The sequence below is a fragment of the Aspergillus fumigatus genome, chromosome 4 (assembly GCF_000002655.1).
Source record: "Aspergillus fumigatus Af293 chromosome 4, whole genome shotgun sequence".
In the NCBI taxonomy this organism is placed as follows: Eukaryota; Fungi; Ascomycota; class Eurotiomycetes; order Eurotiales; family Aspergillaceae; genus Aspergillus; species Aspergillus fumigatus.
The window spans coordinates 2237740-2250935 of record NC_007197.1 but is presented as its reverse complement, the minus strand read 5'-3'; the positions used below and the strand labels follow the sequence as shown (position 1 = coordinate 2250935).

Below are 13196 nucleotides of genomic sequence, written 5' to 3'. Positions count from 1 at the left end.
GTCGGCCTTCTGGTCCTTAGGTTTCTTGCCGCGGCCGCGGCGGTGCCTGGTCGGCAGGTTGGCGGGCGGGGGAGCAGCGCCCGCCGAGGAAGTAGAGGGGGGCGGACAGAAGGAGTAGAATGAATACCATGGTACCAACTGGTGGCACCGAAGCGGCCGGGGCGGGAGCTGGCTTGCCCGGGGGGCCTTGGCGGGGGGCAGACGCCAAGATGGCGACGCCCACGGGCGTTGCAGGTTCAAGGTTGGCCAGCACTACCCCTTGTGGATATTTCCACATTGGCCGCACCTCCGCCGCTCTATATCTATGTTAGCATTGCCACTAGATGCTTCTTGTGAAGGTTGAATTGATATACTGACTCTTAGAAGCACAGGCGGGGGCGGGGGGCGCGGCATCAGCCAGAGGAGGAGGCAGAGGATGGGGCCGAAGCCGCTGTAAGTGACTCCTCAGAAATTGGAGGGGACCTATATGATGATAGATATTATTAAAATAAAATACTACCACTAGACTAAAAAGGGTGTCCGGACGATTCCTATCAGTCTAGGGTCTCTATTTATTTCAATTAGATATGCACTCACATTGTTATGCCCTTTTAATGGATGTGACAAAAATGCTAAGAGCTTTTGTGTAGTGAGACGGCAATAGTGCCCTTGATGAGGAATGGAAGACTTGAGGCGGATAGAGATGAAGGAGAGACAAGAGAGAGGCTTGACAGAGAGAGATGCAAGAGAGGTGTGTGAGAGAGAGAGAGAGAGAGAAAGCGAGAGAAAAGCGGGAGAGAGATGCTGCGAGGGGGGTAGGTACTGCTAGAGCTACGGAGGCTTCCATCATTCACTCAGTCACAGGAAGGTGCGCATTCACATAGCAAACAGGCAACAACGCTCAATACAGGAATACTCGCCTGCCTTAGGAAGGAACGCCTGTGTATTCCAAGAAAGTGAATGACGACATTTAAGACACATGGATAAAGGCAATTCGAGTCCTCACGGAGTACCTACGCTCTGAAGACTCGGCGATTCCATTCTACCTGATACGGAGGGTAATTAAGCGAATACAACGACGACACAAATGTAGGCTGGGGCAGGGCAAAACACGGCGCTGATTCAACCCTTATGAATTGAAACGTACTCGCGGAGCTGAATGTCGCAGTGGGAGTTCTGACGGGTTTGATGGCTTGCTACAGTTGCTTTTTTGTGGTTAATGAAGAAACCCGAATCTCGAGCGAGGGAGGTGTCTATAATGTGCACAAATGTCACTATATGCGGATATCAAATTCCAGTTTTGCTAACAGTACTGTCCCACATCCAAGGCTCAGCCCTCACTTAAAGAATCCTTCGCTATAATCACTTCCCGGCTGTACTACGTCCTGTCTTAACTACGATGTAAGATTGCCGAGGGTGGTGGGGTTTACGGTTTACCTTCATCCTCGGAGACGATCCGAGATGATGTTTCCATACATACGGAGGAGAACCTGAAGATTACGAGAAATAATTAAACAGCTGGATTGAACTCAGTCCAAGTGCGGCACAACTAGAACATTGAATTGTCATACGACCTGACTTCCTGGCCTACTCGTCTTTGACCCTGACGGTCCAACCTTGAGAATATAGAATACCATGGCATCAAATCAGATTGACCGCAACAAAGTCTTTCCAGGCGGCATTCATGTCCCCTGTCTGACTTTCTTTCGAAGTAACCAACGCCAGGACATTGACTGGGACATACAAGAGAAGCATCTTACATTTCTTATCCAGTCCGGTCTCCACGGAAGTACGTCCCACCTCCGCCGTCCCAAACCATACAAGGCTACACCCTAACAACTTCAACAGTCGTCCTCGCCGGCTCCAACGGCGAAGCAGTCGCACTCTCAACCGCCGAAAAGACCTCGCTCGTCCAACTTACCCGCAAGCTCGCGGCCCGCCTCAACCGCCCAGACATAACCATCACCCTCGGCTGCGGCGGCCAATCCACTCACCATGTCATCGATGAGACCATCGCAGCCCAGCAAGCCGGCGCCGATTTTGCCATGGTCCTAGTACCGAGCTACTACCATTTCGCCATGGACTCCGCCGCCATCGTCTCCTTCTTCGAAGAAGTGGCGGACCACAGCCCCATTCCCATCATGGTGTACAATTACCCCGGTGTGGCGGCGGGGCTGGACGTCGACTCTGATATGCTGGTGAAGCTAAGCGCGCATCCGAATATCTCGGGCGCCAAGTTGACATGTGGAGGTATTGGGAAGGTTCCCCGTGTGACGGCCAGTGCGGTGAGACCATTCAGCGTGCTTGGTGGGCAGATTGACTGGATGGGCCCTGCGATGGCCGTTGGTGCTGTTGGGGCAATTACGGGGATGGCGAATCTGTACCCGAGGGTGAGTATCTTTTTTTGAGGTCTGTTCATGGTGTGCTGATTGTGAACTGGCGGTAGGCGTGTGTTGAGCTGTACGATCTCTACAAGGCTGGTAAGGCCCAAGAAGCAACGGAGCTCCAACTGAAAGCTGCCACGTCGGAATGGGCCTTTGCGAAGGGCGGAATCAACGGGAGCAAATGGGTCGTCGCCAAATTGCTTGGTTATCCCGATGACAGCGCCGCTTGCCGAAGGCCGTATCCTCTCTTCACGGATGCAGCCAAACAAGAATGGATACTCGAGCTAGCTGGGAAGCTGCAGGCAGTCGAAGAGGCGCTGATCAAACGTGCAACGTAGCCAGAATATCATCTCTTTATAGTACATAACCCAATCAATCAGTCAAATACATCAAGATATAGTACAAACCCTTCGTCCAACGTCATACAAATCAAACTCATAAACCGTCATCAACGAACTTCCCCTACAATGCCCTTCGCGCCTAATCGCCCCAAAACCCCCTTCTTCAACTTCAATATCCCCTCAATTTCCCCCAGACTCAAACCCTGCCGATCCCGCATCGTCAACGCCTGCCTTATCGTCCACGCATCCACAAACTCCCGCCCCGCAAACCCCGGCCGCCCAATCTGCTCCGCCTCCTCCTGCGCAGCCTTCGCGGCTGTCTGCCGCGCAGTGAGCACCAAGAGCGCCGGATTCGCCGCCGTCGGAAAGACGGGCTGGTTTTGGTTTTGCTGTTGGGTAGGACCGGGGTTAAACGTGCTCGTACGCGAGAGGGTCGGATTGGGGACGACGGGGCCGATGGAGCGGAGGGACGCGGCGAAGTCAGGGTCGCGGCCATCGAGGTCGATAACTGATGAATTAGCTACTTAGCTATATTTCTTACGCGGCTGCTGGGGAGGTATTCGTACCCGTTGATTTTGTTGTGGAAGCTTGTTCCTTTGGGATAGATGGAGCTTGCGATTGAGCTTGGAATGGCTGCGAGAGGTTTGGTTCTTTGGGGGGAGCTTGTGCTGCTGTGCTTGGTGGTGGTGCGGCCCTGGGAGCTGCGGGGGGCTTTTTGGGATATTGGCGTCGGGACACAGCGCTGGCGGCTGACCGAGCCGGTTTTGATGCGGAGGAGCCCATTCTTTCTCCTGGAATATATATAAGATAGTGACGTTCTGATGGTTTTCAAATGTGAAGCTGGGTTGGCAGAGGCGGAGAGCTTTGCGGAGATTCTTCAGAAAATCAAAAGACCCGCCGGACTAGCCTGTCTTGGTCAATGCTATGGCCGCAGAAGTGACGTCAGGCCGTTGATTGTTTTGATTCTTTTTCGTTTTTATGACTAGAAGTTGAAGATACCAAAAGTAATATTTTAGAGATTGAAGTAATCTGTGGTATAATGTTGTGGTTTTTTTTTTTACGTGCGATATAAAATGATATAGATGGTGTATCAGGGTTCAAGACCGGTCCTACTAGTACAAGCGCATCGCCTCATCTAAAGTCTGCCAGTATCCAGTACTATGCATATCTATCTGAGACCTGCAAGACGTCGGCCCTGCACTTCACCAAGAGCGCGGCTTCCGCTAATGAATGCGACAACACCGGCCGCAGCGACAGCTGGAAGAATCTGGAAGAGTGTCCAATGGGAGTAGTAGAGGAAGAAGATCCATTCGATGGAAACCAGAGATCCCAGGAAAACAGCGTGGGGAATCGGGGCAGACTTAAAGGCGGTCGGCAAATGGTTGAGGTTGACGCCAATGAAGAGCCACTATACAAGTCAGAACATGGACAGCGTTGTTTGGAGGAAACGACTCACCAGGCCACCGAGGACTGGAAAAGCAGCTAGCACCATTCCAATGAAAACGAGAGTCACAATAACGGGAGGGCTCTGAGGGTCAGACTTGAAGATATGGTGAATCTCGGGCAGTTTGCCATATCGCGAAACCTCCACTGTCGGTACTGGTTCGTCGGGATTGCGGGCCACAATCAACGGGAAGGCAGGTTCATTGTACGCATGAGAGCTTCCAAACGATCCAATGACAAGTCTGGCGTCCAAGGGTTCGGCAACGGAGAGGAATTGAACGGGGAGGTCTTTTTGAGTCTAAGCTCGCGGGCCACGTCAGCTGTTGAGTAACTCAGTACACTCGACCTCTGCTTACCAGCTCTAGCCTCGATTTGCCATTATCCTTGACGGTAAAGGGATATGAGATGTCTAAGCCGGTTTTTGGATCTCGAAGAAGGAGGAAGACTTGGTGAGCGCGTTTGGCTGAGCTTCCTTCCTGTGCTGTGAGTATCACTTTAAGGGTATCTGAGCTTCCGAGCGCGACCGGTTTGGAGAGCGGCTTGTTGTCGGGGATTCTGCAATATTTACAGCAATTAGCATGTTAATTTCTTAAATAAAGTGTCACTGAATAAATGTCTATACTTTTCCTTCACTCCAGACCCGACACCTGCGCCTTTGGTCTGAACTGACACGGTGGCATCAGTAAACCCCCAAGAGGATGCTACTACGGTCGGGATTGTTGCTGAAGCCAGCAGAGAGAGCTGGAGAACAGTATGCCAAAGCTGCATGCTGAGTCAAATAGTCAAAGAATAGAAACTAAAAGACAAAAAGACAGACAAGAGTGCAGTCGAGATGGCAGAACAATGTAATGTTCTGGTGTAACTGCCGAGTCTTGAGAAGAATCGCGGAAGCGCTAAACAATGGGCCTCCAGATAAGCGCCCGGGACTCCCTGATAGTCAGAGTTGGGGCATCGGCGTCCACCTGCTCCACGCAAGCCCTAATTATTTCCCGGATTCCTGCAGTTCTGGCTGTCGGCCAAACACCTCATTCTCTCCTCGACCAGCTACCTGCTGTCAACGCCCCTGCAGCGTCGCTGTGACATTGTCGATCGCCTCGATTATCGCTCCGGTAGTGATCGAGCATGTCGTTTCCTGCAGATACCTAATTACGGGAACCTTTTTGCGCTTGCAAATCGATCGACCTGAACCTGTCCAACTCCTCGCCTCCGCTGTACCGACAGGTAGCCACCGTCATTACCTGCCTTTCCATCCGAGTTCTACATCATCCTACTATCGATATCGATACTATAAGGTAAAAAATTTTGGAGATACGGCGTGCTGGTATGTAAATATCCTATTTGCCACTTTTTAAACAGGCCGGTTGTTACGGAGTGGCCATCCTGTAGGGATTGCCCCTACGACTTGTCTGCCTGTGGTTTGTTCGCAGCTTAGACTCTTTCACTGACTGTTCACTTTGTATCAGGTGCTAGGGTTGGCGAAAAACACAACACATCCTTCTCACATCTTGAAACACATTCGAATCTCCATCCTTACCTTTCCTAATCCCAACGGCTATCACCGCATACTCCGCATACTTCTCCAACATCCCCGGACACTTTATATTACAGATCCACTTGAATAACTGGATCTGGATATTTACTCAATATCTCTTGCAAAAGTCAAAAGTAAGCGGCAACACCGAGTGTTGGCATGCCTCGCGCCGTGTCCCTCAAACCGAGGTTCTCAGCTAGGGCTTCAACACAATATTTTTTTCAATCTTCTGACCAACAACTCACCCAGATATAGTGGCTAAAGGAGATTCTGTTCCCCGCGACATGATGTCTCTGAACACTGTTTTTGATAAAACTCCTGTACGTGTCTTACCATCTCCGACTTTTCCATCTCTAACTGTTTTCCAGAAAACAAACTCTCGACGTAGCTCTTCTCATCACTCACGTAAATCAACAAAAGAGCCAGAGTCCACCAAGATTAAGATGGCCCAGACCTCTTACTCACTACCCCCGACCCCTATTGCCTCTTCTTTCGAGGAATCGGCGCCATCGACGAAACGTCGTAAATCCCAACGTCCACTTGATCTCAAGGATTCTCAGCCGGAGAAGATCACCAAGACTCCGGTGCGAAAGAAAGACGATGTTCCTGCTTCAGAATCTACAAGTCATGCCAAAATCGGCAGTCGCAGTCGAAAGTCAGGCAAGCCGAATGGCCACGCCGCGGATGCGGGTGACTCGCAAGGCCATCTACTGACGACTCCTATATCTTCCAATGCTAAGCGCAAGGCGCAAGCTCTGCCGTCTAAGTTAAACTTTCGCGCCTCTCATAAAGATCCTCAGATGAAACGCAAGTCTCTGGCTACCGAGGCCGAGCTGGCCAACGCATCTAGAGACAAATCCGGCTCGAAGTCCTCGACCATGGCTCCTGCAACAACGCAAATCGATCGCAAGGCAAGAAAGTCTATGCCTGCAAAGCTCAACGGTGTGACCGACAAGAAAGAGACTGTCCATCCTAAGTCGTCTGCCAAACTATCCGCTTCTCGCCCTTCCACTCCGCTTCGAATTGATCGTAAAACCAAGTCAACATCTCAAGCCAGCGTCAAGGCGACCAAGTCTGCCAACAAGGTGGCTCAAGTTACATCAGCCAAAGCTGCTACTCCCGTTGCCCCCAAGACTGAAAAGGCTGAAACAGCCGACTCAACAACTCCCGCCGCTCAGGCTAAAACAAATTCACGGGACTCTACTGCCAGATCCCATCGTCGTGATCTCAAGTCCAAGACCGGGACGGATCGCAGCCTTGGGGATCATATCCAAGAGTCGTCGACTAAGCACAATCCCAAACCTCCTGTCCAAATTTACGAGACTCCATCCCAGCCTCCCTCTGCCCCAGATACTACCCTCGAAGCAGCTCAACCTCTTTCTCACAACATAAACACTCGAAGCTCGCGAGCCAAAACTGCGTCAAAACTTCTGGCTGTCGATAAGCCTCTGGAGTCACCAGCAACCCTGATGATTCTTGAGGCCACCCCTTACAATGGAGAGGTCGCCGACAGTGTCGAGGGGACGCCTGCGCAAGCCTACCGTGACAACTTCCATTTTGAATATGGCCCTGAGATGTATGGTAGCCGCTTCGGCCTCGATGGCCAGGTGGATGGTCTCGGCTCACCGACGAGTCTATCCACTGGCACGTCTGCTGCCGCGAGGACCTCGAGTCGCATTCGGAAACCCACCATCAAGGCTCTGGAGTCCCTGGAGTCGGAGCGACAGTTCCGCCGCTCCAGGGCTCTATCCAACAAACCCGAGTCGGCGGCGGGTCTGGGCCAGAAGAAGGGAGGCGCGGCCCAGCCTGAGCATCAGGTCCCGGCATCCGCGCAGGCGTCTGCCGCTCAGCAGCCCGACACGGCATTTATTGCCAGGCGGTTGCTTGAGCTGGCGGCGGCAGCTGTGTCTGCAGACCCTGCGCTGGATTCCGGGCTTGATGCCAGGCTGGAGAGCCTGCGCAGAGAGTTCGAAGCGGAGCAGCGGGAGCAGGATGGAGAGGGGGCGGGGTCGGGGGGAGAAAATAGGCCAACCTCGAGCCTACCATTTGGTATGGACAAGACGAAAGTATCGGAGCCGTGGACTGACGAGGATGGTTGGACGCATACAGGTCTTCTCAACAAGTTTGGGGAGGAGTACGTCTTCGTCTCTTCCGATTTTGAGTGGGTTCATCCCGCCAACACCTACGGGGATGACCAGCTTCCCCAGCCGCCAGGGCGATTCAAATCGCGCGAACAGGCGGAGAAGGACCGGATCTTTGGGTACCCGCCGCGGCTGGGGGAGCGTAATCTCCCGCGGCAAACAAATCTCCCTTTCCGACTGGAGGACGTTGACGAGGAAAAGGCTAAGGTCAAAGCACGAGAGGCAGCCCGGCTGAGGGGCATTCCGGTTGATCGGACGATGTCGGCCGCGGAGATCGAGGCCTTGATCGCGCAGCATGACAACGCTGGGCAGAGTGAGCCAGCGAAGGAGGAGAAGCCTGCCAGTGGTTCGCGGAAGAGAAGGCGCACTGAGCCCGTCAATGCTACCCCTGAGTCGACTGTGGGGACCAAGAGACGGCGACAGAATCCGAGTGCTCCAAGTCCCGCTGCCGCCGCCGCTGGTGCCACCGCCGAGAAGTCAAGTCTTATGGTGAAGTTTAAGTTCTCCAATCCCGAGAAAGCGGCGGCGGTGGCAGGGTTTTTTGGGGCAATGCCATCCAGCCCATCGAAGAAACGCCTTCTCGCCGACGTGGAGAATGAAGATGAGGGCAGTCCGCCTAAGAGAGGCAAGCCATCGCCAGAGACAGCCAGTCCCGCCGATCAGAACCAGACGCCCAATGGTCGTCCGCGGCGCCGTGCGGCAACGGCTCTGATGGCCGATTTTCAGTCCCATGCCGAGGAGAGGGCGCGCCGGGCCGCTCGAAAGAAGGCCGCTACTCCTTCGAAACAGGGAGGCGGGAGTGCTGAGGGTGTGCCTATAAAAAGCGCATGATTTGGCTACCTGTCAGCATCTGTTTCACTTGCATTCTGCCTCGCCTTCTTCGCACGTCACTTTTACTTCACTGGCCTCTGCTTTCTCTCGAATACCTTCCTCGTCAAGCCTCCAGTTGATTCCACCCCGTCCCACGTTAATTTGGCATGTCAAGGCTCGACTATCTGTTGAGTTGAAACCGCTTGGCCTATGTCTTACTTGGTCTTTGCCTCACCTCACCACGAAAGTTGGCCGATTTCGTGACTCGATTTGAAGTCAATCTACCAGCCACTTACAGGTCCATGATCTGATTGTTCCTTACTACCACTATCCTCCTTCTTGATCCGCGATGATGACTGCACATACATTCAATCTGGACTGAGTTCTGATTTTCGGCTGCATCTATCTACCTTTGGAGACTGATCGTTTACCTTCATCTCCGTCTTAATTTCTTGAGACTCGACACTCAATTTCGTTGAACCTCTTTTGCTATGATTGGCACGAGGCACCATCATCTTTTACCTAATCTAATCACACTGTTGGCGCATGGCGTTACGAATTGAGTACATACATTAAGCATAGCGAAAGCATTCGGTGGACTCCGGGTTTCTGTTCATTCGGCGTTTGTGGTATTCTCATCGTTCCTCTTGTTGTTTCATTGAACTCTTGTCAGGTGATTGGGCCGAGCTGGAAGCTGCGGACCTCCCTAGACATTTCTGTTATGTTGAGCCTTCAGCAGGAACCGACACGCTGTGTGTGAGGTGCCGTTGATGGCGACTGTATGTATCATTTCTTTCGGTACAGTTTGAGCATATCGGATCCGGCGCAAGCAACGGGTTATGGATGCATAAGCAACTGATATTAGCGGCGATGTGTTTAGGAATGTTCCCTTAACGGCATTACGACAATTGATGATACGGGCCAGACCTGTGTAAATTGTGTAATTGTAGCCAAAAAAACGCCCGGCATTCATAGGAATGATTGCGACGTGCCTTAGGCATCAAGGCACCAAGGCAAGCTTTTCCGCCAACCGCACACTCCTTGACATCTCGCTCCTTGGCCTTGTAACAGTTCATTCCCTGTATCAGCTTCATCCTGTCCTACTTCGTAGTACCTTATAAACCCAACCGGAAAAGTAAAACAATGACAGAATCAACCTCCACCTCAAAACCCAGAGTCATCGTCGACCCGCAAACCCTCTCGCAGCGACGAACCACCCGCCCGCGGACCCAAGCCCAGATCACAGATATCCGGCAGACGAAGGAGTACAAAGTTGCCGCTAGACGGTAAGTTCTAGCCAGCTCTGCTTTCGGTACTGAACTGATGATGTGATGATAGGTGGTTATCGACTATTGTGGCGCTGCCGATATTCCTGTATACGTCGTGGGTGTTGTATGATCGGAGTATGTGCTTCTCCTTGTTATGAGAATTGAGTTGAGCTGATGTTGTTATTTGTGTAGCATATGGGAATAGTAAACCGAAACGGCTAGGGAGGCCGTCTACGGAGGAAAAGGAGAAGGAATAGAATTTTTTTTTTTTTTTTTAATAAATAAAGTTGTACATTAGTTGATTTTTGTTTCTGTCTTGATGCCTTTGATGTACCATATATCCCAAGTCCAAATTGCAGAAAGCCGACTATTCAGAATCGTCCATCTCAACACCGCATATCCCTAGTATCAACGAGGCCATCGAGCGGCTGTCCTCCAAGTGACCGATAAAGGGGACATAGCTTCTTCCTCCGTCCTCGGTTTCGGTTTCAGTCTCGTTCGCGAGTTTCACCTCGTGGATGGCTACAGCGCAGTCGGCACGAAGCTTTTCATCGTTGTCCTCCCCATCTCCATCTTCATCAGCTCCGCCGTCATCTTCTTCAATCTCCTCGCTTCCCTCCTCGTCACCAGCAACCTCGCCCTCAGACTGATTCTCATCCCACTCCCCAACTACCGTGTCCGGCGTCTCAATCCATGGCCGCCGATGCCAAAGCGTCCACCGATTCATCCTCTCCCCTTCCCCAAACTCGATCTCTCCATCTTCGCAGCTTACCAACACTTTCTCGTGCCTTGGGACCCCCCGCAGAAACACCCCTCCGGATATTGAACCACCGGCGGTAGTTCCTCGCCGCTACATGCCCAGGCTATGTGTCTGCAGTTCCATCGCGACCCGCTGCCGCGACGGCCCTGCCACGGTCCAGTTGACGCTGAAGTGGACCTGCATGAAGGCTGTAAAGGAAGTGGGGTATTTGACTGCTGCGCGGGGGAACTAGAAGGCAAAGACGAGGGAGTACGCGTGGTGTTTGAGGAGGGTGGAGAGGCGGGTGGGGAGGCCCTCTATCATTCCTCCGGTTTCAGACTCGGTTTCAGCTGCTGAGTTTGAGTTTGAGCTGGAGCTTGGGTTGTTGCGTACGGTTAGACGAGGTGGGAGGACGGGAACAGACTCGTCCGCGAGCATGATATCCCCCGTTGTGGCGATAAATCCGGCAATCTCGTCTGCGTGCTGGTCGACCAGCTCGTTCAGGTCGTAGACGTTTGTGACGCAGAGGAGGCGGGCCTCGCGCTGGAGTTTGCGGATGAGAGAAAGATACTTGTTCCAGGTGTTGATTCGGTGGGAGACGATGAGGACGAGGATGGGTTTGGTGTAGTAGGCTTCGTCGGTTTCGGGGGGTGGGGGTGTTTGGATAGGGAGGTAGTGGGTTATGTCGTAGATGGGCATTTTGCATGTACTGCTGTAAGCCCTTGAGTGTAGATGCGACTGAATGAGAGGTGAGCGTGATGAAGAGAAGGATAGGAGTTTGGAAGTGAGAAGGCGAGGAACACGGCAGGCGGTTCGAGCAAAGTGAAGTGAATGGCTAAGCAACGGTCTATTGGAGTATAGCATAACAATGACATCTCAACTAAAGCACTCTCCCCAGTTGCCCCCAGATCTGGCCCAACTCAATCCCTTGACAAAGTCATTCAGCTTGCATCGCCCCAGCTTGTCCACATCGCAGCCATGCAGTGGCACAACCCGGTCATTAATCAAAGCGCGAACAAGAGGCTCCTTTTCCGACTTGCATTGCATCGTCTCGAAGTAGGCTCGCGCGCCGAAAGGCACCACCCAGGATGCAGAATACCCATCCAATTCCTTGGCGCTTTCCACCGAGGTCCGGGACAAGGGTTCAGTGCCGTTGTACAGGCCCAATGCAAAGAAGATGGAAACCATGCTGTTGTCGTGTGAAAAGTCGACGTACATGGTAGCGTTCAACGGGAAGGTGGCCGGGTTGGAGACTAGAGTCGAGTTAGTGCTGGTGTGGTCCTGCACTGGCGAACGAGTCAACCGGGCAATCAGCTCGTTGGTGAACCCTATCCCCTGAGCCGGTCCCAGAGGGTTGCCTGCGCCGTAGCCGTAGTACTTGCCCAAGGACTGAAGGTAGTTGTACTTCTTCCACTCATTGTGAGTGAAGAGTTGACAGAACGGTGACAGCTGACTTGCGTCGCTGGTGCGCGCTACCGTATCAAACGAACACATGTCCATTAGACTGACAACGTCCTCGTCTGTCAGCGTCACGCCAGGAAGATGCTTCTCGGCGCGAGCTCGGATGTCGGGTGCAAAGAGCGCAGTGAAATTGGCCGCAACCTCATCTCCCAGCTGACTCGCCTCAAACTTCGTGCACACACCGTGGTCCAGCGTATTGTTGAACGTCTCGCTCTCCGGAATAATCACACTAATCGCCGGAGCGGCGCGGTTCGTCGCGCCAGGATCAGCCAGCTTCGCCTGCTGGAACCCCTCGATGAACTTCTCTCCCGAGGCAATAACCCGGTCCGAGCCTGAGGCGCGAATAAACGGCACCACACTGCGCGCCAGAGCCTTGTACCTCTGGTAGAACTTGATGCCCGAGTTCACCAGCTGCTGCTCCCCAAAGGGAGTGAGGTCATCCGCACCCAGAGTATAGTTGTACGTCTTCAAAAAGGCAAACTTGCCCTTGAAGTCGGTGGCATTGGCCTGGATCGCCGTCACAAGCTTCTTATACTTTTTGCTCTTGGAGCTGGTTGGGTACCGCGCTCCATGGCGCGATAGCACCTGTACCAAGGTGATCCGGCAATCCTTGGGAAGCTTACTCGACACGGACAGCTCGTCCTCGAGCGAAAAGAATGGCGAGTACTGGCCCCATAGATGAGAAGTCGCAGGGGAGCACTGGTACCCGAGGTCTACCGTATCGCAGGACTTGGAGCCAGCAGAACTAGGTGCCGCAGACACTCTACTCCGTTTCAGAATCAGCACCACAGCCCTATCCGAGCAATAGATCCAAGCCACTCACCCAGAAAGCAGATACGCCGCCGAAAGCAGGAAAGTCAGAGTCACCATGATACCGACAATTAGGGTTGCGATTCCTCCGTCGTTGAATCTGATCGGGAAACCATCCTCCCCTCGCCGGACACGCCGGCCATTATATAGCTTTTTCATCTCTTCCCGCCCGACTCACATCGCACTCCCCTTCCGCATACGAAACGGGGGGTCTGAGCCTAGTGGAGCCCAGCTTACCCGTCGCACCACACCGGTAGACAATCAGCTGGTTTACAGGACGAGTAGCCTA

The 13196-nt window shown here is 52.9% G+C and overlaps 8 protein-coding genes across 8 annotated transcripts; 3 read left to right on the top strand and 5 right to left on the bottom strand.

Moving 5' to 3' along the window:
- Positions 1–16: 16 nt before the first annotated feature.
- AFUA_4G08700 (uncharacterized protein) lies at positions 17–787 on the bottom strand (the record flags this gene model as incomplete). Its single annotated transcript, XM_746862.2, has 3 exons — positions 577–787; positions 358–506; positions 17–296 (listed from the first exon to the last, which is right to left on the bottom strand). Exon 3 carries the CDS (start codon positions 275–277, stop codon positions 17–19), a length of 261 nt encoding a protein of 86 aa, XP_751955.1. The 5' UTR covers positions 278–296; positions 358–506; positions 577–787.
- Positions 788–1423: 636 nt separating this feature from the next.
- AFUA_4G08690 (dihydrodipicolinate synthase family protein) lies at positions 1424–2701 on the top strand (the record flags this gene model as incomplete). Its single annotated transcript, XM_746863.2, has 3 exons — positions 1424–1768; positions 1828–2369; positions 2426–2701. The coding sequence occupies exons 1-3, from the start codon at positions 1615–1617 to the stop codon at positions 2699–2701; spliced, it is 972 nt and encodes a 323-aa protein (XP_751956.1). The 5' UTR covers positions 1424–1614.
- A 110-nt stretch (positions 2702–2811) lies between these two features.
- Positions 2812–3619, bottom strand: AFUA_4G08680 (uncharacterized protein; the record flags this gene model as incomplete). Its single annotated transcript, XM_746864.2, has 2 exons — positions 3271–3619; positions 2812–3212 (listed from the first exon to the last, which is right to left on the bottom strand). The coding sequence occupies exons 1-2, from the start codon at positions 3485–3487 to the stop codon at positions 2812–2814; spliced, it is 618 nt and encodes a 205-aa protein (XP_751957.1). The 5' UTR covers positions 3488–3619.
- Positions 3620–3732: 113 nt separating this feature from the next.
- AFUA_4G08660 (putative oligosaccharyltransferase subunit ribophorin II) lies at positions 3733–5036 on the bottom strand. The gene is made up of 4 exons (XM_746866.2): positions 4770–5036; positions 4504–4702; positions 4161–4445; positions 3733–4112 (listed from the first exon to the last, which is right to left on the bottom strand). Exons 1-4 carry the CDS (start codon positions 4913–4915, stop codon positions 3873–3875), a joined length of 870 nt encoding a protein of 289 aa, XP_751959.1. The 5' UTR covers positions 4916–5036; the 3' UTR covers positions 3733–3872.
- Positions 5037–5157: 121 nt separating this feature from the next.
- Positions 5158–9567, top strand: AFUA_4G08650 (putative GPI-anchored cell surface glycoprotein). Its single transcript, XM_746867.2, has 4 exons — positions 5158–5468; positions 5611–5812; positions 5934–5998; positions 6047–9567. Coding segments are annotated over exons 2-4 (2670 nt in total). The 5' UTR covers positions 5158–5468; positions 5611–5811; the 3' UTR covers positions 8651–9567.
- An 84-nt stretch (positions 9568–9651) lies between these two features.
- AFUA_4G08640 (uncharacterized protein) lies at positions 9652–10154 on the top strand (the record flags this gene model as incomplete). The annotated part of the gene is made up of 3 exons (XM_001481514.2): positions 9652–9915; positions 9968–10032; positions 10090–10154. The coding sequence occupies exons 1-3, from the start codon at positions 9773–9775 to the stop codon at positions 10152–10154; spliced, it is 273 nt and encodes a 90-aa protein (XP_001481564.1). The 5' UTR covers positions 9652–9772.
- A 110-nt stretch (positions 10155–10264) lies between these two features.
- AFUA_4G08634 (uncharacterized protein) lies at positions 10265–11335 on the bottom strand (the record flags this gene model as incomplete). Its single annotated transcript, XM_001481513.1, has 3 exons — positions 10265–10627; positions 10901–11012; positions 11061–11335. 3 exons carry the CDS (start codon positions 11333–11335, stop codon positions 10265–10267), a joined length of 750 nt encoding a protein of 249 aa, XP_001481563.1.
- Positions 11336–11512: 177 nt separating this feature from the next.
- phyA (histidine phosphatase family protein) lies at positions 11513–13066 on the bottom strand (the record flags this gene model as incomplete). The annotated part of the gene is made up of 2 exons (XM_746871.2): positions 11513–12863; positions 12921–13066. 2 exons carry the CDS (start codon positions 13064–13066, stop codon positions 11513–11515), a joined length of 1497 nt encoding a protein of 498 aa, XP_751964.2.
- Positions 13067–13196: the final 130 nt, after the last annotated feature.